The following is a 23,481-nucleotide window of genomic DNA, read 5'->3' on the forward strand; positions in this document are numbered from 1 at the left end:
GAGGGGCCCAAAACATAACTATTGACTGACAGCTGATTACAAAATCCCAACGTTGTATGGGAAGAGACTTTCCGATCCTGATATGAGGAAAAGAAATAGATAAGAACCTGATGCTGTGTGCACAAAAAATGGTGCAGAATCTGTAGCAGATCAATAAAAAAGCAGCACTTAAACATAAACAAGGCAACTTCAGATGTGATAGCTTTCTCACACACGCACACTTCTCTCTCTCTCTCTCTCTCTCTCTCTCTCACTTTTACTGATTTCAGTTATGGACAACTGCCATGGTGGAGCACCAACTTTGAAGACTTTACAAATGATTAAGTTGATCCCCAATAATTTGTCAGACAGGTATGGCCAGACACAGGTATGAATGTGGTTGAGAAACTTGCTTCCTAACCATATCGTTTTGAGTTCAGTCCCACTGCAAGGCACATTGAACAGGTATCTTCTTATAATAGCCTTGGGCCAACCAAAGCTTTGTGAGTGAATTTGGTAGACAAAAACTGAAAGAAGCTAGTTGTATATCTATGTGCATGTATGTACCCACGTCTAGGCATCACAAGATGGTTGTAAATGAGCACCATTGTTCAATAAGCAAGGTTGATTGTTTCCAATGAAAACATGTCTAGTCACAAGAAGGGCATCCAGCCACAGAAATCAGTCTCATTTGAACTATGCAAGCATCGAAAGGTGGATCTAGTGGGCAGGGAATTCGGCTTACAATCCTTAGAGGCGTTGTGTCCTTAAGATACTTTATTTCACATTGTTTCCAGTCTCCTCAGCTAACAAAAGTTGTACCCGTAATTCAAAGGAACAGCCTTGTCACATTCTGTATCATGCTGAATCTCTCCGAGAACTACATGAAGGGCATGCATCTAAGGAGTGCTCAGCCACTTGCATGTTAATTTCACGAGCAGGCCGGTTCATTGGTTCGATCAACCTGGAACATTCATCGTTGTAACTGACGGCATGCCAGATATATATATATATATATGGTGGTTGTCTACTCCTTACACAGAGTTTGACCACCTCCTGCACCGACACCTTAGCCCTTTCATGGCGTCTGATGTGGCTTTTTAAACCAGACAATATTTTGAAAAAAAACATCCACACAGATTGCACAGCTGATCTGTACTACAAATACCTGCAGGTAAGTTCTGCGCATTGTGGATCCTAACATGTCTTTTAAGACCCCCATACATACACACACACACATATATATACATACATATACGTAAATACATACACATATATACATATACATACATACACACACACACACACACACACACACATATCTACACACACACACACACACACATATATATATATGGGAGAATGTACGAAAAAAAAAACAACAGACGAGGACAGGTGGTGTAAACAACAAAAGGATGTATTAGTATGACGCTCGGGAATACGGAAAGTCTTTAACGTTTCGAGCTACGCTCTTCAACAGAAAGAATACGGAGAAAACAAGGAGAAAAACACGGAGAAAAAAAATTGAATGTTGTGGTCAGCGATATACACACACACACACACATATATATATATATATGATAATCTACACACTCTCCATCTACAAAATAATTCATTCACAAGGCTGGTCAACATGAGATAAGAAAAAAGAAACACTCCCAGCAAAGCGCTGTGCAATGATTTCGAACCTGAGACCATATGGTTGCAGAGTAAACTTCTGAGGCAAGCCAAACCTACAACGCAGAGAGAGGGAGAGAGAGAGAGAGAGAGAGAGAGAGAGAGAAAGAGAGAGAGAGAGAGTAGGGAAAGAAGATTTAGTACATTGATCTATAAAACATGGTCAGGAGCAACAAGCATGGTGTAAGTTATATAAGAGTGCAGTTTTATTTATGTTTTGTGTGTGTGCATTTGTATGCACATGCATATGTATATAGATATATATATTGTGCATGTGTATGTTTTACAGTAGGAAGTGCAAAAAGTATGATTCTTTTTTTTTCTCTCTTTTTATGAATGTAAAATTAGAAAGGTGGGAGAGGGGGGGAATAGACAAGAAGTGTGTGAAGAGGAGAGGGAAAGTGAGTCGTGAGAGAGGATTAACAGAGGGAGGGGGGTTGGCTTTAGTTTGTGTGTAAGAATGAAAGAAAGTATAGTACAGGGAGGAAGGAAGGAGGGGTGTGATTGCATTGTTAACAACAGCTGCTGTTGATAGGAGGAGGGGAAGGAGAAAAGAAAGAAAGAAAGAAAGAAAGAGAGCATCAAGCAAACAAAATGAAAAAAGAGAAAAGGAAGAGGTAGAGTTGATAATGGCTGGTTGTTTGAGTTTAGAAAACTACCTGTTCACTTTAAAAGTGACACATATGAGAGATAGATAGAGCAGCCATGATATAAGCAGATGATGATTTGAAAAAAAAAAACGAAAACCTATTAAAAAAAAAAAACTGAAACCAATGTGTGAAACACTGGTTGGATGTAAAATAGTAAAAGCTGATAGTGACTACACGGAGTATGTTTACAGGAAGTGACCCGAGTGTGTGTGTTTTACTAGTTACATCGTAGCTTACACGGCTCATATTATTTTGATAATTCATGTTTACCACCAGTTTATTTGTACATAAATTTGGAATGATATTGACAGTAGGAGGACACTGTGCGTGTAAAATGTGTGGTGTTGGTGCTAGAGGTCTGCTATTTATATTTCATGCATCTTAGATGTGTGAAGTGTGGTAGTGAAACTTCAACAGTGAAAGCAAATGAGGACTAGATGCAGGTGATGGGTGTATGACAGAGGACTTACGTGATGTATATAATAAAGATATGTGAGGGTGTAGAACAGAGAGACTATATAACTAATAAACAGGATATGTAGTGTGTCCCGATACTGTACAGAGTAGTATGTATGCTTTTCTACTCTAGGTACAAGGCCCGAAATTTTGGGGGGAGGGGACCAGTCAATTAGATCGACCTCAGTACGAAACTGGTACTTAATTTATCGACTACATGTGGTGTATGCCAGTATGTAAAAGTGAAACATGAACAGGCATTGCTGTACTAAGAAGCTTGCTTCCCAACCACATGGTTCCGTGTTCAGTCCTATTGTATGGCACCTTACGCGTCTTCCACTATAGCTTCAGGCTGATCCAAAGTTTTGTGAATGGATCTGGAAGATGGAAACTGAAAGAAGCCCATCATGTGTGTGTGTGTGTGTGTGTTTGTCCCCCACCACCACTTGACATCCAGTGTCGATGTGTTTACGTCTTTGTAATTTAGCGGTTTGGCAAAACAGACTGATAGAATAAGTATTAGGCTTAACGAGAAATAATAATAATTCTTTCTATTGTAGGCACAAAGTCTGAAATTTGGGGCTAGAGAGCAAGTCGATTACATCGACCCCAGTGCGTAACTGAGAGGAGGAAAGGCAAAGGCAACTTCAGAGGAAATCGAAATCAGAACGTAAAGTTGGACGAAATGTTACTAAGTATTTTGCCCAGCATGCTAACAATTCTACCAGCTCACCACATTAATAATAATAATAATAAATAAAAAAAAAAAGAACACTGGGGGTCAGATTCATTCAACTAAAAATTCAAGGTGATGCTCCAGCATGGTAGAAGGAACTTGGAGAAGATTTTCTATGGCTGGATGCCCTACCTGTCGACAACCCTAACTGGTTTCCAAGCAAGATATTTTTTCCATGGTCACGGAAAACTGGAAATGAACAACATCACTTGTATGATGATTGTACTCATTTACAAACATCACGTGATGTCTAGGCAAGGGTGCACACACGCAAACGCACACATACACAAGCACATGCGTGACAGGTTTCTTTCAACCAAATCCACTCACAAAGCTTTAGTCAACCCTTGGCTACAATAGAAGACACTTGTCCAAGGTACTCCACAGTGAGTCTGAATCAAAGATCCAAACTTGTTAGCCTCAGAGCACCCTTGCACTTCAAAAAATTATGCATTCCCATGCTGGAAATTGAACCCAGACTGCCTGATGAAAGCCACTAGACCACATGGGAAAAGCCTGTTACAAAATAACATGGAATTATATAGTCTTTCAAGTGGACTGCCACACAGATTTTGTCTACTCAACTGTCCTCACAAGGCCAGCTAAGATTGGTCCACAAAAGACACTTGCTTTAAGTACTGCACAGAAGAATTGAACTTGGAACTCTTTTCTTCCAATAATAAATTATCTGAAACAACAACTCCAACAGCTGGCTGATTTCTTGTGTGAAGGTATTTTTTCTGACAAGGTATAGGGATACACAGCCCACAGGGAGGCCTTCCTCTTGGTGTTCTTCAATTTTTTTGTTTTCGTTTGCCTCTCCCTCCTTCAAAGTTCAACATTATTTTGTCAATATCTTTATCATCACATTCATAATGTTTGTCCTATAACTCACCCCAAAGCAGGGTGTTAGCAAAGAGTTTGGTACCATCCTGAACATATCTATTCCACAACCTCCACTTGATGTGAAATATCATAATGACGGTGGTTAAGGAGCATGGTAAGGGGTGGTTTTGATCAACTTAGATCAATCAAAAGATTTTGATAGGATCAACCACTAACACTTGGCAGCTGGTTTTGATCTGGTCTTCTACAGTTGGACAACTGCCATGTAATGCCATTCACCCTAACCACCTGCTCAATGAATCAGGGTGAATAACCACCTATTGGAACCAATCAGTATCATGTGCTCAGTCTAATATTTATCTTTTTTATTGCTTAATAGCTTCAGTCACTGGACTCTGGCCAAGCTGGGTCATTGTCCTGAAGGGTTTAACTGAACAGGCTGACCCCAGTAGTTATTTTTTTAGGTTTGGTACTTATTTTATTAGTCTCTTCTGTCAAACTAGTAAGTTACAGAGATGTAAACAAAGCAACACTGGTTGTCAAGCAGTAGGGGAGAGGGAACAAGCACAAAGATGCGCATACACACATACATAGTAATCCAGTAATGATTCAACTGGCTAAAACTTCGGAGTTACTGTCACAAATATTTTCGTCCAAGCATAATAAATTTGTAATCTACAAACGTATAGAGCAGTGCTCCGCAACCTTTTCTCATTTGAGGTACACTTACATTCTTTTCAAAATTCAGCAGCACACCTGAACTAGAAATATAACTAAAAGTATAAGGAAAAAAATTCTGCAGAGATTGACTTTGCCTTTTATCCTTTCGGGGGCCGATAAATTAAGCACCAGTGAAACACTGGGGTCAATTTGATTGATTAGTCCCCTTCTCCAAAAGGATTATAACTGAACATAAAACTAAACATTAACTTTAATATACACACACATACAATGGACTTCAACACAGTTTCTATCTACCTAATTCACTCCCAAGGTATTAAGCAGTTCAGGGCAATAATAAAAAGACACTTGCCTAAAGTGCAGAACAGTGGGATTGAACCTAAAACCAGGTAGTTGCAAGGTGAACTTCTTAACCACACAGCCATGCCAGCAACAAGTGGACAAATTCCTTAAATTATTTTTATATTTCATTTAATGTCTGATTAAAACTTGGATGGTGGGGTTGTCCAGAAAATACAGGAAGGGCCCCCCCCCTAAACCCATATAAGGGTCCTGCAACAGAATAACCTTGAAAGCTGTCTTTAATACACCCTACACACACTTTGCCTGAATGTAAGGAGGTGGTCATGACTGGAACACCCTTGGTTATGTAAGCCTGTTGGATCTCAGGGGCTGATGACCAGAGTCTAAATAAACAATAACAGCTGGCAAAGGACACATTAGATAAGGTAGTCCAAGATATGATAACCCTTAAAAGATGAGATGGTCATCTTTGGAATGTCATCAACAACTGGTAGTAATCGTAGCAAAAGGCTGGTGGTGGTGGTTGTGTTATGTTCTTTGTTTTATATTAACCTAATTTCTTCTCTCTTTCTCTCTCTGTTTTTGCCACCATCATTTTTCCATTGTCTCCTGGTTTACATCAGCTTCACATGTCACATTCCTACGACACACATATACACACAGGGTAACACCAGCATACATAAGAACACACACAAAGCAATACCAGCACAAACACACATTTTTACACACCTAAGGAAGAATAAAAGAGCCAATCAGTTATTGTTACAACAATAGAGATAGATAGATAGATAGATAGATAGATAGAGCAAAGGTAAACAGAGAAGACAATATAATGATATAGAGGTGTGTGTGTGTGGGAGGGAGGGAGAAGAGAGTGAAAGAGAGAGAGAGATAAAAGACAATAGATAAGAGAGAGAGAGAGAGAGAGAGCAATATAGATATATATATAAGATGGAGAGTAGCAGAAAGAGATGGAAGAGGAATAGGAGGAAAGCCATCAGCTGTTCGCAAGGTGAATGAACTCTCTGTGAGAACTATTTTAAAATATTGATTTTCCCTAGTATTATTATTATGAGTAGGACACAACAATGTGGTGGGGGTGGTGGTGTGGGTGGCAGTGGTGGTAGTGATGGTCATGTGGTAGAATGGTGAGTGATGAAGACGACTTGTGTTGTTGTATAGAGATCTAATAGATGCGTGGTGGTGTTGGTGGTGGCAGTAGCGAAGGTGTGCTGCTGATTACTATACCAGACACTTGTTGTTTGGATGAAGATGATTGGAAATAAATTAGAATGGCTCGTGTTACCTGCTAGGTATACGAAAGTAAACAAAATATGATGTGTATGTGTAATCATCATATATTACACACTGTGTGTGTATGTATTATTTACATTATGTATTTACATATATCTTCACCGTGTGTGTATGTATGTATTTACATTCACCCATCACCTGGCTCTCTTGTATGTGTGTGTATTACACACACACACACACACACACACACACACACACACACACACAAGGGACTTCTTTAAGTTTCCATTTAGTAAATCCACTCACAAGGCTTTGACTGGCCTGAGGCTATTGTAGAAAACACCTCTTGCTTAAGGTGCCACAGTGGGACTGAATCCAGAACCATGTGGTTGGGAAGCAAGCTTCTTGCCACACCATATATATATATATATATATATGAGTATGTGGCCAAACTGTTATGGTGTTGTACTCACAATTGCTAGATTGTGGTTTCAATTCCTGGACCAGATGGTGCTTTGTGCTCTTGACCAAAACTTCATTCCATGATGCTCTGTGACCACTTTGACACCTGACGTGTGGTATACCGTGCACCTGGTCAGGCAACATCAATTTCACATACATTTGATCTTTGACAGAAGATTCCATCGGATATATACTTTAGCCATCACTAAAAAGTAAGACCTGGTAACTGGTACCACACTTTGCTAATTATTTAAAATATAACCAAATAAACACCATCTCTGTTATCCTACTGCCGATCCAGCGGAACATTGAAGATATGACAATTGGAGGAAGAAAATGCCATACTGGCACTTGTTTTTAGCTGCATCAACTTGAACATAAAATGTGCCTTGCCCAAGTATACAGCATAGTGCCCAGTCCAATATTCAAACTATGACCATATGAACTTCAGTTCAATACTCTAAACCACTATGCCAAGCCCTAACTCAAAACCATTAAATAAACCACTTTTAATGGGCTAAAGCAGGGTTAAAGCTTTAAGTAGCTAAAGCTTTAACCTTCTAACATTCAAACAGGCTATATCCAGCTGAAATATTCTGCCGGTTATGTTCAAACCAACCAGATCCAGCCTCTTACACTGACTCGACTATATCATTCTAAAAATAATCACACCATTAAAATCTCAAAGCTACAAGAATATGCACGATTAATTTAAAACAATGTAGATAAATAAGCATTACATCTGAAAGAGTAATCTGAATATTAAAGGGTTAATTAACACGTTTGCATTTAATCCAGCCACATATTTTTATGTTTTATGTTAAAACTGACCATATCCAACCTCTTGCATCTGCCCTACAATGTAATTCCAAAAATATACAATCACATCATCAAAAATCTTGAAGCTACAAAATAATGTGTGATTAATTGAAAACAATGTGAATAAATAAGCATTACATTTGACAAACAAATCTGAATGCTGAAGGGTTAAAGAAAAGAAAGAAAAACTCTGAAGGAAAGAAGTTGAATAGGCTTTCAAGTTATTTACAACTTTATCTACTTTGATAGATATGAAGTTAATTGTTTTTAACAGAGTTTCTAAAATTCTTATGTAATTATTGTTACTTCCCAACCCTACCCAATTCCTACAGTTGTCACCTACTCTGCCTTACTTCTTCTCATCCTTCAACACTTGCTCATTATATTTACCCTGAACACTCATTTCTTATCACTAACCATCTCTCATACACTCTTGCAACCTCTACTCTATTCACCCACATGTCCAGCATCACTTCTACTCAGCTTGTACATTGAGGATACCTTACATCTACCCTGACACCTCATCACACTATTTTTATCTCTTTCCAGTTCCATCCTGGCCACCCTTACTCTCCCTTTTATAATGCAAGTAGCCATGCAGCTCCTCCACAACAAGAAACCTGTTCTGTTCTGGCTCTTTTCTCTCACACATTACCACCACCATCCCTTGGCAAAAAGTCACTTCCCTCTCTACTGTAGCCCCACTCAGTCAAGGGGAATCTTAGTCTAGTAGGCTGCATGGTGACTCTACTAGAGTTGATGTCATGAGAAGAAGAAAAAAAGGCATCCAATAATACATGCTGTAAAGGAGTTGGCATTATGAAGGGCATCTGGCCATAGAAACCAGACCAAAACAGACACTGGGGCATGGCAATTTTAAGAGATCAATCAGATCTTGTCCATCCATTCAAACCCAAGCCATGAAGGTTACATGGTGATAAGGGTGAATGGAAGCAACTGCAGTCACTGGGATGAAACTTTTCTGATAACAATAACCAGTGTGGTAATGCTAACAGTCGTTTTCTCTTGCTGTATGCACCAAAGCAAACTGTGAGATACCACTTTACCTTTCATTACTCAGACTCATGCCTAGAGGCATTCCTTGGATAAGGATGGTTAGTGGTGAGAGATGTGATACTCTCAGATGATGCACAGAATATATCTCTGTGTGTGCGTGCACAGATTCTCTGAAAATATTAAAAGTTGCAGGCCATGGCTGCGTGGCAAGAAGTTTGCTTCTCAACCATATTGTTTCAGGTTCAGTTTCGCTGTGTGACGTTTGCAGCAAGCATCTTCTACTACAACCCCAGGATGACCAAAGCCTTGTGAGTGCATTGGGAAGATGGAAATTGAAAGCCTCTCATTGTGTGTATGTGTGTGCTATGTGTATGTTACTGTCCCTTTGCCTTGAGACCATGTGACAGTGCTGTAAGCTAGAGTCACTTGTCATGCAAGCAGTGTTCTTCATTTCCTATCCTCTGCGAAAATGTGCTTGGTCATACAGAAATATTGTTTTATTTGGAATTAGGTGTAAGTTGGTGACCAGGAGGACATCCAGCAATAGAAAATTCACCTCAATAATGCTGTTTTACCCATCTGAGCATGGATAAGTGGACATTAAAATGGTTATGCTGATGATGATAATGACAAAACATTAGTTGAATGCAATTGGACTGCCAATTTTAGTAGGTCAACATAGAGATCCTTTTGTTTATTCTTCAGACCAATATGCTTTTATCTAGGTACAATTCACTAGGCTCCACAGGTAACCTAACTGCTTGTTTTGTCACTTTCATTGTGTGTTAAGCTAAAAACCATATTATACTAGAAACTTATCAACAGTGGAATACATTCATAGATTTTGTTTGACCAAGACTGACCTTGGGTAAACAACAAAAAACAACAGGCAATAGACAGGATAGTGGAATTAGCATAATGTATTCAAACTGCAATGCTGCACCCAACATGATTCATTACTGCATGTGTGCAGTGTGGTCCTCAGTTAGGCAGGCACATGTCAAAAAAACCAGAACAACAGCTCAATGATCCACACCTAGTCACTTAGCTGACAACCTATACACCCCTGGACTTCATCAGAGATGACCTGTGAGAACAGAACAACAGAGTAGTCTTTGAGTGAGTTTTAAGGGCCGGTGTTTACATTCCTATGGCTCAGAAAGGTTGACAACCTTTCAATGGTCAGTGTTTTTAACAATTAATGTATAGTGTTTTAAGGGTAGCTCATGTAAGGGTCAATATTTAAGTTTTTCTAAGGGTTGATACATAGCTCTTTTAAGGACTGGTTCCTTTAACCCTTTCAATACCAACCTACTTGAGCTCTGGTTTTAAAGTAATCTAAATGAAAATCTCTCACTGAAATTTTATGTTGATTTATGTTCCAAACACTAGTTTAACAATAACAGTTAATTTACTAAATTTGTCATTATTTGTCATTTTAAAATTAATTGAAACAAAGGTAGTATATTTCACCAGAAATAATAGCAACATCATTTTTATTAATGGATCTCTTTGGCTCCCCAACTATTCTGGTGGATGCCCCCCACCCCACTGCCATTTGATGTTTCAAAAATCCCATTCTATTTTTATAACTAGATATTATTAGGAAGTGTATAAAAATTGCATAAATATTCTGTATTTTATAGAAATATGAAGTATTTCATGCACATACATTTGAACAATTAACTAAATTCTTTGGAAAAAAGAATATTCACAAATAAAATAAGTCATAAGTATTTAAAACAACAAAAGAAGAAAAAAAACACTATATTGAACTGTATTAATCATTAGAGAAAGAAACCTTTTTGTTTCTGCCCCAAGTTCATCTGAAGCAACTTTTTTTCATGGACCCCTAAAATACTACTGTGGAGACTCACTTTACATGAACCCCACAAAATCTTATGCAATCCCAGGTCATACACACGGGTTGAAAACTGCTTTAAACCAAAGGAATATTAAGTTTTCTCTGAGGTACCTCTGGATCAGGGTTTAAAAATATTAAGGGCCAGTACTCAGCTCTTTTGGGGCTCAAATAAGGATGAGTGGCTGGTTCAATTTTCAAAATAAGGCAGATGACATACAGGGGTTGGACAAAATAATGGAAACACTTAGCATCATAATTTTGAAATATCTATAAAACTATCAAAAGCTTGTTTATTTTTTATGTTTTTTTATTATTATTATTAGTGTTGCTTAATATGTTTTGCTAAAATTGCTGTTTCTTTTTAGATACCATCAGAAAAAGGTAATTAAAATTCATTAAAATGGCAGATCTATTGGACTTTCAAAGAGGTCAAATTGTTGGTGCTTGTATGGCAGGCGATATCGTAACGAAAACAGCCAAAATGTTTGGTGTATCAAGAAGTACTGTCTCTAAAGTAAGGACAGCCTTTGAGAAAGAGGGAAAAACCTCCTCATCGAAACAAAACCCCGGAAGAAAACCAAAACTTTCAGATAGCAACCGTCACTCTTACGTGAATTGTTAGAAAGGATCACAAAAGTACAGCTCCCAAAATTACTGCAGAGCTTAATGACCACTATGAGAACCCAGTTCCACAAAAGCTGTTCACCCGGGGCTGCACAAAGCTGGATTTCACAGGAAGGCTGCAATCAGAAAACCACTACTTTCAAAAGCAAACATTGCAAAGAGTGGAGTAAAAACCTACAGAATTGGTCCCTAGAGCAGTGGAAGAATGTTATTTTCACGGACGAGTCATCCTTTACTTTATTTCTGACCACTGGCCAAGTATACGCATGGAGACAACCAAAAGAAGCATTTGACGCAAACTGCCTTCTTCCAACTGTTAAACATGGATGAGGATCTGTGATGATTTTGGAAATTCGCCAACCCAATGGTTTCTCTTCATGGCAGAATTAATTAGTCAAGATTATTTAAGCATTTTATCTGATCAAATTCATCCTATGGTTGCAGAACTGTGAAGTTGAACATCTTATTTGGCTACCACAGTCCCCAGATCTCAATATTATTGAACATTTACGGTGCATTTTAGAAAAACAAGTAAGAAGTCGATATCCTCCACCGTCATCACTACAAGAACTGGAAAATGTTTTAGCTGAAGAATGGACAAAAATTCCTTTGGAAATAATTCAAACTTTGTACAAATCCATACCTCATAGAATTCAAACATTCAGCTGCCAAAGGCAGTCCTACCCCATATTAAAATTAATTTGTTTGAAATTGATTGAAATTTTAAGATGTTTCCATTATTTTGTCCAACCCCTGTAAATATCTACCTCCACACCATTCTCTGGAATGTTGTAGAGTTGTACTTTTGGAAAAGACTGTGTTCTTTAGTTCAGAGCACCAGATATAGTGTGTAGGTAGACAAGTAGGTGGGTGGGTGAGAAGCAGGGGAAGTTAACTTCCAGAAAGATGAACTCACAGAAGAGGGAAGATTGAAGTAAAATGGCAGGAGGAAGAGATGCTGGGGGTGGGGAACAATTATACATTAAATGGTAGTATAGGTGATAGTATAGTGCGATGGTGGTGGTGATATATGAACAATACAGGTAGTGGTATTTAGCTAACAGGTTGCGAATCACTATTAACAGAAGAAAGAGAGAAAGAATGGATAAGAGGAAGAATGAGAAAACAGAAGACATCAGCTGTTCAGGAGGTGAACGAACTTTCAATGAGAACTATTTTCAAATATTGATTTTTCCTTCCTGGTTCTACAGACTTGCTTTGTTGGAACAAAGATGTAGTAATATATCTATGATGTAACATTTACTGTACAGTCTCACATATGTAGTGTGTTGTCAAACTTTGAATATCTGAGATTATCCAAGCAAATGGTAAGCAAAAGCTCCCTTCCTCTCCATCAAGGATAGTTCTTTAATATTATCCTAACTCAATACAGATGGAAATCACTCCGGTAAGATTAGTTGACCATGTAATAAGTTACCTCTAACGAGCTGCTTAACAAAGTAAACAGATAATCGTTGTTATTGTTGTTCAATTCTAGGTCAGTCCTGATACAGCAGAGCTTTATGATCAAAAGTAATCCAGCTCACATGACAAATATTCACTAGAAGCTACCTGTATTCAACCATCAACAAATGGAACAAGCTTCCAAAAGGTTGTTTTGCAACCACACAGGCTCCAGGTTCAACACCCACTGCAGGGGATTTTTGGACAAGCATATTTTACCATGGTGTTAGGTTCATTAATATCTTGTGAGTAAAATATCTTGTGTGGAAAATGAGCAAAAGCTTGCGTCGTCGTCGTCGCGTCATTGTCATCCTCCTCCTCCTCCTCACCACCACCGCCGTCATCGTCATCGTCATCATCATCATCAGGCATCCGTTGGACAGTTCGGCTACAGCTGGCAAATCAGAGATCTGCACTAAATTCCAATATCAACTTTGGCATGGTTTCTATGGCTGAATGCCCTTCCTAATGCCAACCACTCCATAGAGTGTATTGGATGCTTTTTCTATGGCACTGGTACAAGACACAAGCCCCTCATCTGAGATGGGTGCAATATTGAGGGAGGTGACTTTATGCCAGTTAATGCAAGGCTGACATATATACAGAGGGACAGGAACTGGTGTCTGGCTGTATGTATAACTTTTTAGAGTACTTTCAAGATCAATACTCACAAATAAATAAAGAAAGGATCTGTTAGCACAATAGTGACCCACCGCCACCACCCACTCACACACACAAACACACTCTTGACCAAAAATGTAGTGGACTTGTGGTTGGAGTCCCGTCTTTCATATCAAAATCTCCAACCCTTCCCTAGGCTTGCATAGCTCAGATAGAATTTATTGAGGTAGATTTTCTATGACAAGATGCCCTTCCTGCCACCAACCCTCACCTGTTTCCAAGTAAGACAATATTTCCTCCCAGCCAGACCTTGTTTTCACAGAATATTGGAAATGAATGACACTGCTTGTATGACAGTGACAATTATTTACAACTATATCACAATGTCAAGGAAAGAAGACACAAACATACACGGTGAGCTTCTTTTAGTTTCCATCTGCTAAATCCATCTACAATGCTTTACTGGCCGAGGGCTATAGAAGAGGACATTGACCCAAGGAGCAACACAATGGGATTGAATCTAAAACCATGTGGTGAGAAGCAAATTTCTTAACCACACAGGTGCATGAATGAATGAATGCATGCATGTATATATGTATGAACGTATATATGACTAAACATATATGCACGTCACGGTAGATTGCACATTTGGGTTAATAAACAAGGATAAACTTATCTGACTCACACAAACAAATAGAAACACAACAGGAATGTTTTAACAAACAAGTTGTTTGTATTTCTATCTCTCCTTCCTCGTTGTTTGGCCTATTAACTCTTAGTCATGACTAGTGCATGTGTACACATACATGCATATATGCACACATAATCATCATTTAACATCTGTGTCCCATGCTGCCATGGGTTGGGTAGTTTGAAAAGCCCTGACTAGCTGAGAGTTGTGTTGGTGGTTTCCATGGTTGGATGCCCCTTCTTATGCCAACTACTATGCAGAGTGTACCGAGTGTGTCTTTTGTGAAACCAACAATAGTGGGGGTAACCAAGTAACATGTAAAACAACACCCCTTTACCGAGTAGGGATCCAGTTTTGAAGAAGGTAATATTGGGCAAGGTGTAGAGAAGCTAAATTAGGAAAAAGATGCAGGAACAGGTGTTTTAGCTGGAGAGGAGATGCATATGTGTTTATATACATAGGTGAAAGCATGGCTGCATATTTGAGAAGTTTGCTTCCCAACCATCATGTTTTGGGTTCAGTCCTGCTGCATGATGCACTGCCAGAGTGTCTTCTACTATAACCCCGAGACAACTAAAGTTTATGAGTGAATTTAGCAGGCAGAAATAGAAAGAAGTCCATCATACCTATATGCATGCGAGTGTGTGTGTGTGTGTGTGTGTGTGTGTGTGTGTGTGTGTGTGTGTGTGTTGAGATCATGAAATAGTTGTAAACAAGTGTCACTGTCATATGCAGTGTCCTTCATTTTCAATCTTCAATGCAAATATGTTCAACCAGGGGAAAATATTAGAAACAGATGAGGGTTAGCAACAGAGAGGGCATCCATACACAGAAAACCTGCTCTTCAAGAAACCAGCCTGACCTATGCAAGTACATGGAAAAGTGGATGCCAAGATAAATATGTATGTGTATGTATGTACATAAATATCTATGCAAACACATACATACAAATAAACTCATATATATATATATATATACACACACACACACACACACCTCATGTTTTGTTTGTGACAAGCTGCTGAATAGTGCAATCAGTCACTGAACGATGACGGAAACATCATACAAGGGCTGTCTCTCATGTCAGGTTGTAGCATCTACCTTTCCAGTCTCTGCTGCTGAAGAGGGGAAAAAAAAACACACCTGGAATGCATGCATCCAACAGCCTGGTTAGGGAACGCTGCAAACTGACTCGATGTGTTTACACTTTTCTGTCAACAGCAAGAAATTTTCCCCAAGAGAAAATAATGGTGAATGGCTTTCTTACAGGTTTGAATATGTTTCAAGCATATTTAAACTGCTAACAAATATTTATACAAATACATACATACACATTTATACATGCATGTGTGTGTGGTGTATGCATGTTGCTTCCATGTGCTGTTAATACTGATTGAATAAAAGGGATGTCCTTGTTTACATTCTCTGGTTAGCAAAAGTGCTATAGTTTTTACAGCTTCATTGCTTTCCATGTGCATGGGACCAGTCGGATGAAAACAGCTTTACTTAGAAAACAGGTAATACACTGCCTTTGCATCAATTAATTTTGAAAATAATGAAGAATTTAGTAACATAAATTAGTCATTATCAAGCTGGTGAACGGAACAAATTAGCATAAAATTTTAATGGGAAATTGTAATTTAAACAATTTTAAAACAAGGTTTGTTTGTTTTATCTCAAAACTAAGGATGGCCTTAGGTTGGTTGGTTTCAAAAGGGTTGACATAATGTGTGTGTATTTATTTGCATGTGTGTGTATGTATATACCTGTATATGTATGTACCACATGTAAATACCTATCTATAGGAGTGTGTGTGTATATATATATATATATATATATATATATATATATATATATATATATATATATGTAAATACATATATATAATATATAAAATTTCTAATCAGTAAATTGCCTGTGATTTTTCTATTGATTTGTTTGAATGTCTACAAAAGTGTTTTAATGACAATGTATACATGCGAATGTGTGTTGTGAGTGTCTGTAGAAATGTGCTTCATTGACAAATGTGCACATTGGTACATGTGTATTTTATACATAGATAAATGTGTATGTGTGTGTGTAGAGAGAGAAATAGAGAGAGAGAGAGAGAGAGAGAGAGAGAGAGAGAGCACGCACACACACACACACACGATAATATGCACATTATCAGAGAAACACTTTTGTATGCACCCACACATTCACATGTGCACACTGTCACTCAAGAGCCTTTGTAGACACTCACACTAATCAACAGAAAAATCACAGGCAATTTACTGATTAGAAATATAGTCAGGAAGGGGTTAATTACTGGGGTCAACAGCCTCTCCTTCTTTGTCCACCTCTTCTTCATGACTAGAAGAGAACAAGTCGTCATTACATCAATGTCACCATCGTTACCGCCGCCACTGCCACTACTGTCACCATCAACTTTTTGAAATCCCATTGCAATCAGTGAGAGAGAGAGAGAGAGAGAGAAAAACACACCCACACACAGTCACATTGTACATGTTTACTAATCTTCCTCCTCCAAGAGAGTTCACACACCGTTTACAATCAAAGTTGGAATCTGGGAGAAAAAGCCACGCTTCTATCTTCGCTAATCTAATAACGCTTTAAACCATTTCAGCAGATAATGTCATTTTAGCTTCTTGTTTTAACGAGGAAATACAGACAGTAATCAGTAATTTTCAGTGGATTATTTATAACTATGAGATGAGGAATTCTGATTTAGTGGGAAGGGAGGTTGGGGGTATTACTTGTGATGGAGCTTATAACCAAAGAATCAATGATGGGAGAAAGATATCTCTGGGTAGAGATAGAATACCTGGCTTCTATGATTGATGGATAGAGTCAGATTCTTGGAAGATAACAAGAAAACAGGAATAATTTTCAGAAAAACATTGATTCTGCAGGCTTGTTTTATCATTTAATAATAAGCAAAGGTATGGTTGTATGTTTAAGAAGCTTGCCACTTAACAATGTCTTGGGTTCAATCCCACCATGTTGCACTTTGGACAAGTGGTTTTTTTTTTTGTTTTTTAAATATTATAACCCCAAGTCTACCAATAACCCAGTGAATGGATTCAGTAGATGGAAACTAGAAGTAGTCCGACGTGTGTGCACGAGTATCTTTGTCTTGATATCATGAGATGGTGGTAAATGAGCATTATCATCATACAAGCAATTTTGTTCATTTCTTGTCTCCAATGAAAAATGTTTTGCCATGGGGAAATATCACCTTGCTTGGAAATAGATAAAGACAGATGATGCAAAAGACACCTGGCTATAGAAAATCTGCCTCAACAAATTCTGCTTTACCCACACAAGCATGGGGAAATGGATGCCAAATGATGATTTCTAACACAGGCAAAAGGGCTAGACTCAAGACACAACCAGTATAGTCAACTGAATTGACAGATGCTTGCTTTATCAACTCTGGACTGGAACTCAGAAAATCAGGGGCCGTAAGTAAATATTGCCAAGAAGGTATTTGGTCCAATCCTCTAATCTGTTTTACCAACCCTCCACTCTTGATTTCTAACACTAAGGTACGAGACCTCAAACCCAGGGAGTGCAGCATAGTCTTCTATTTTTTACTTGTTTCAGTCATTGTACTGCGGCCATGCTGGGGTTTTAGTTGAACAAAGTGACCACCAGTACTTAATTCTTTAAAGTTTGGTATCTATTCTATCAGTCTCTATTGCTGTACCACTAAGGGGGTTATATACAGACTTACATTGGTTGTCAAGTGATGGTGGTAGTAATGGGGGCACACACACACACACACATACAGGCTTCAACAGTTTCTATTTACCAATTTCACTTACAAGAAATTGGTTAGCCAGGTGCTATAGAAGAAGACACTTGCCCAAGGTGCCACACATGGAGACTGAACTCAAAACCACAACACAGCCTTGACTTTCCTTACAGAGTAGGAGTCTACTGACAAGTGACAACAATGACCAGAACAGAACATCTCTTCAAATAGGAGCTAACCTGTTTATTCAACCGGCAAGAAATAGCAACCAAATCTCACTTGAATCGCATCCTACTGGTTTGAGAAAGGACAATTACAAATCTAGTCCTAAATATACATGTTTGAATGAAAGTTACGTGGGCTGGTTAGTTCTACAACCACCACTACTAACAACTACAACCATTAATTACTACTTCAGCCACTACTAACTACTACTATAGTCACCATTATTAACTACAGCCAAGCACTGCTGCTAACTACCACAACTATTACTACTAAACTACTCCAAAAACTATTTCAGCCCCTACTATAAACTACTACAACCACTGGTACTAATGACTTTGACCCCTGACTACTAACTACTATGGAAACCACTCTATCACCCTCTACTAATTACTGTTGCAACGTGCCCTTTGTTGTACAGGGACAGTTCGACAGTGCTCTTGTCAATAGCAATGTGTACATGCATGGACAAGACACTGTCTCTAATAGGTAAACTTAAAGACAGTACCAGCATTTTATCATGGCTGGTGCCATGCCACAAAGGGAGATGCATTAAAGACCAACATGGTCAGTTGAAGTAAGTTCTGTTTGACTGCCTCACATGCACATCAAGGAGATGCTCATGATGTCTCTCTCACCCAACCAGGAGGGGTCTTCCATCCAAGACTCCCGGATTTTTAATGTGGATTGAACCACAGTCTACAACCAGAGACCCGATGAGCTTGGATCATCTGTGTGAGCCAAGAGGCAGCCTTGCTATGGAGTGGGCATCTCATAACCACAGAGAAACACATCAGACTAAGCTGAGTAGTGGTTTGCACTACTAAATTTTATAAACCATCGCTACTAATGAATACCTCTCACTCTACCATTGACTATGAGTCAGAAAGTAATGCAAATAAAAACTGCTTTGTTTTCTGACTCACCCCTGTACAAAAACTACCACAGAACCCACCAACCATCTTACTATAACAGCGGCTCTCAACCAGGTCCATAAAAAAATTTTGGGAGTCCATGCAAGCAAAATAGAAAATTGGGGATCTACAGTAGAATATTAAGGGTCCATGAAAACGTTTGATTTAGTTATATTTATTTTAGGAAAACAGCTAAATTTCCTTCTCAAACATTTTACATAGTTCAACCTACACAAGTTAATGTGCAGAAAACAAAATAGGAATTTTAAAAGAAATATCTATAAAACTAGCTATTAAACACTGAATGGTTATGGGGGTCCACCAGAACAGAATAGTAATTAAAGAGGTCCATAGGTAAAAAATTTAAAAAAAAAATTTTTTTTAATGATTGAGAACCACTGTACAATAATCACTATTTACTACTAAAATCATCAATACTAATTATTTACTATTACAACTAACACTACTGACCACCAAAGCTTTTATAACCAACAACTAAAATAGCTGCTGCAGTGTATGTGTGTGTGTGTATGAGAGTTCGTCTGTGCGTAAACATATCACACTCACATTAACGTAGCTAATTGTGCCTTCCATATTATTCATATCTCAGCCAGCATGTAAACATACTTAACAGTGCAGGACCACATAACTTGATCCAAATAACTCAATACAAAAGAAAATATTTTAAAAATTAAATGAATAAATAAATAAAAATTTTGCTTAACCCACTTGACAACAAACGGCCCACCTTTGGCTCTTTCATACAGTTAAATGTGTTGTTTTTGAAGAGTTCATATTGAAGTTAAAAACCTCCCGCCTTGGTGTTACAAAACACTTTCTTTTTTGTTTAGGAATATTCTAGTAATTTGCTAGTTAGTTAGTGAGGTGGGGGGAAATACCTTTGATGTCATGAAAGTTTAGTGCATAAAATGTTTACATACACTAAAAAGCAAACATAAAATACATATGTACACTCTTATACACATATGTTGATGCACACACATATATACACACATACAAATATACACACATACACACACACACACACACACACACACACACACACAAATACATAAATGTATAATACAAACACACATAGCCAAAGCAACAACTATATACACTATCATTACCATCATCACTTTAACATCCACTTTTTCCATGCTTACACAAATCAGGAAAAATCAAAGGCCAGGCAGGTGTTCATGGAAGGCTGCAAATGGATGATGTCACTTCTATGAAATGCATGCATAGGTTGGATAAAGCTTACTGAGGCAGACAGACTTTTAACAGCTGGATGCCCTTCCTGTTGCTAACCCTTGTTTCCAAGCAAGGTAATATTATTTCCTCACGACAAGACGTTAACACGGAAGATTGGAAATGAAGGATACTACTTGCATGGCGGTGACATTGCCTTACAATAAACATCATGATGCCAAAGCAAGGAGACAGGAACACACATATACGTGAGGGGCTTCTTTTAGTTTCCATCTATCAAATTGACTCACAAAGCTTTGGTCAGCGCAGGGCTCTAGTGGAAAACACTCACCCAAATTGCTACCCAGTGAGACTGGACTCAAAACCTTGTGGTTGGGAGATAAACTTTTTATCACACAGCAGCACTTTGTGAATGAAATACAGGAGTAACTGGAAGGAAATCCAGTACAACTGTTCCTACAAATGGAGTTGTCTGTTAGCTACCTTCCAGGACAAGGAGGGGGAAAATAAAATTACCTTGATTGGAAATGGATGAGGGTTGGCAACAAGAAGAGATACACCTGTAAAAAAAATAGGTCACAACAAAGTTTTGCTGATTCATACAAGCACAGAATAGGAGGCATTTAACCCTTTAGCATTCAGATTATTTTGTCAAATGTAATGTTTGTTTATTTGCACTGATTTGAATTAATTATGCATTATCTCGTTTAGATTTCAATGGGTTTTATTCATTTACATGTTTCAGTCATCTGACTGCAGCCATGCTAGAGCACCACCTATTTGTTCATTTTTAAAATGACATTGTAGGATAGGTGCAAGAGACTGAATCTGTCCAGTTTTAACATAAAACAAGAATATCTGAGCTGGATAAAGCTGGTTTTATTAAATTACTCTGTCAAATGTAATGTTTATTTATTCACATTGTTTTGAATTAAATCATGCATTATCTCATTAAGATTTCAATAATGTGATTGCTTATTTTTAGAATGACATTATAGACCAGGTGTGAGCGGTTGGATCTGGCCAGTTTTAACATAAAAAACAAGTAGAATATTTGAGCTGGATACAGCTGGTTTAAATGCCAAAGGATTAAGATGTTGATGACAGACAACATAAAAATAAACCAAAAACAAGATGGCTAAAGAAGTCCAGAAGGTGCAACAACTTACCTGCAATAAGTAATATGATCCGTGTGGCAAGTACGGTCCCATAATCATTCTTCACGTAGCAATCATAAACCCCTTCATCATTCCGTTTCTTCCCTTTTTTCCGTCTGTTCAAAACTTGCCGAAAAAACAAGGTGTGATTCTGTAAGACGGAAATTCTACCTCGAGGTATAATTGTATTCTCATTCTTCTTCCATACGACAGACCTTGTGTGGACTGTTGACGACACAGAGCAATTTAGAACCAATGGGCTATTTGACTGTGCTATCACTGTGTAAGGTTGTTTGATGATTTCAATACCCGGTTGTATTTCATATCCCAGACCATCTAGATGCAAAGAGAAATGAGAAAAAATTTTATTAATTTATATATGCACATATTGTGTAGCATTTAATCATATATTGGATAACAAATACACATGGACATAAACAGGCAAGGTGTCATATAAATATTTAGATTTTAACTATACACAAACAGACAAACATGTGTGTGTGTGATGACATGGACTGCAACAATATTAAATCTAAGGACCAGTGCTAATGGTTGGAAAATGGAGGTGGATTGAAGGAAGAACTCATGTTTCCAAATTAAATGACAATAATAAATCTATACCTTAACCCAGTGATTCTCAACCATTTTTTTTTTTGGCTATGGACCCCCGTTGATTCCTATTTTACTAAACTGGACCCCCAGAACCACACAATTTTTATAATTAAATATTAGGAATTGTATAAAAAAAAATTGCTATAATATTTTATGTGTTACAGAAGTACAACCAATTTATTGCAGAAAAATTTTAACAAAATCTTATATGGAACCTCTAATTGTCACATGGACCCTGGTTGAGAACTACTGCCTTAACCTATGGCATGGATTTGTTGGTACCTTAAGGGCCATATAGAGCAGGTTGATGAATAGAAGGGTCAAAAATATGAAGGACTTAGGGATTCATCTATGGATTATGACAGTGTACAGTGCCTCCAAAGGAAGGAAGATGTCATAGGTTTGTAGCTAGGCCCATAATCTCCTCTTTCGCAGGCAGAAAGTAAAAAAAGGATAATAAAACACAGATATGCAAACTGCAGAGGAGTGTAGGAAAAGCTTTGTCAAGGACAAAATAGAAATATGTGAAAAGAGGGATAGTGGTTAGGGCTTTACAAGCACAATTGGGCAGTGTATTGTGTTGTTGAACAAAACACTTCGTTTCATGTGGTTCCAGTTCACTCAGCTGGCAAAAATGAGTCGCAGCAATCGCTAGGAAGTTAACCCTACAACAAACTAGCATCCTGATCAGGGATTTAGTGTAATCGCAGATGCTAATACACCATGGAAACTAGGCTAAGCCTTGGTCTCACAAGTTCTATGGCTCATGAGAAATTTAAAAAATAAGTGAAAGAAAGACAAATTCTCAAATGTATAGTAAAACAAAATAGTTGCTGTGAGGTTGGAGTGAAAACAGCTGTACCCAGTGTAGTAGTTACATGGGCAACAGAACAAGAAGTGTGTAATAGTATCCACTAAATGAACTCTTAACATTCCATCATAGAATCAATGCTGCAAGGGACTGCTGTAGGGAATGACACTATCAGAAACTCCTGAAATAATTATCTCCAGTTGACAAATTGACAAAGTGTATGTAACACACACATACACATACATATGTGTGAACATGTATCAGGGTGAATTAGGATGTGGTTAGTAAAACTGAGCAGATGGTGGGTCAAAGACACAAGAGTAGTGGTTGCCCACAGAGTGGAGCTGAGGTAATTGATACTGTAGAGGTGGAGAAGAAAGGTGGTGCTTCACATTGTGGCACCAGGAGAACATGTGGTGGTAACTTCACACACCAGTGAATAGGAATGTTCTTCATGATACACTCTTCTGTTACCTTTGGACAATAATGGTTTTAATTTAATTTTATTTAAGGAGAAGAAGAAAGCACATGAGGCAGAGTTCATTACTTTACAGGCAACCTACTTTTATCTCTTACTCATTTCAGTAACTGAACTGCAACCACTCTTGGGTGCCACCTTGAAAAATTTAGCTGAACAAAATTGACCCCC

At 38.1% G+C, this 23,481-nt stretch overlaps 1 protein-coding gene across 3 annotated transcripts in view; it reads right to left on the reverse strand.

Moving 5' to 3' along the window:
• The window catches only part of LOC106868723 (protogenin-like), a 133,825-nt gene that overhangs the window by 54,325 nt on the left and 56,019 nt on the right, over positions 1–23,481 (reverse strand). For all 3 annotated transcript variants that reach the window (XM_014914127.2, XM_014914121.2, XM_014914135.2), the window contains exon 2: positions 21,422–21,745. In XM_014914127.2, coding sequence (XP_014769613.1) covers positions 21,422–21,745 — 324 coding nt within the window. The remainder of the gene's footprint in view (positions 1–21,421; positions 21,746–23,481) is intronic.

Source organism: Octopus bimaculoides, chromosome 23 (assembly GCF_001194135.2).
Source record: "Octopus bimaculoides isolate UCB-OBI-ISO-001 chromosome 23, ASM119413v2, whole genome shotgun sequence".
NCBI classification, from domain to species: Eukaryota; Metazoa; Mollusca; class Cephalopoda; order Octopoda; family Octopodidae; genus Octopus; species Octopus bimaculoides.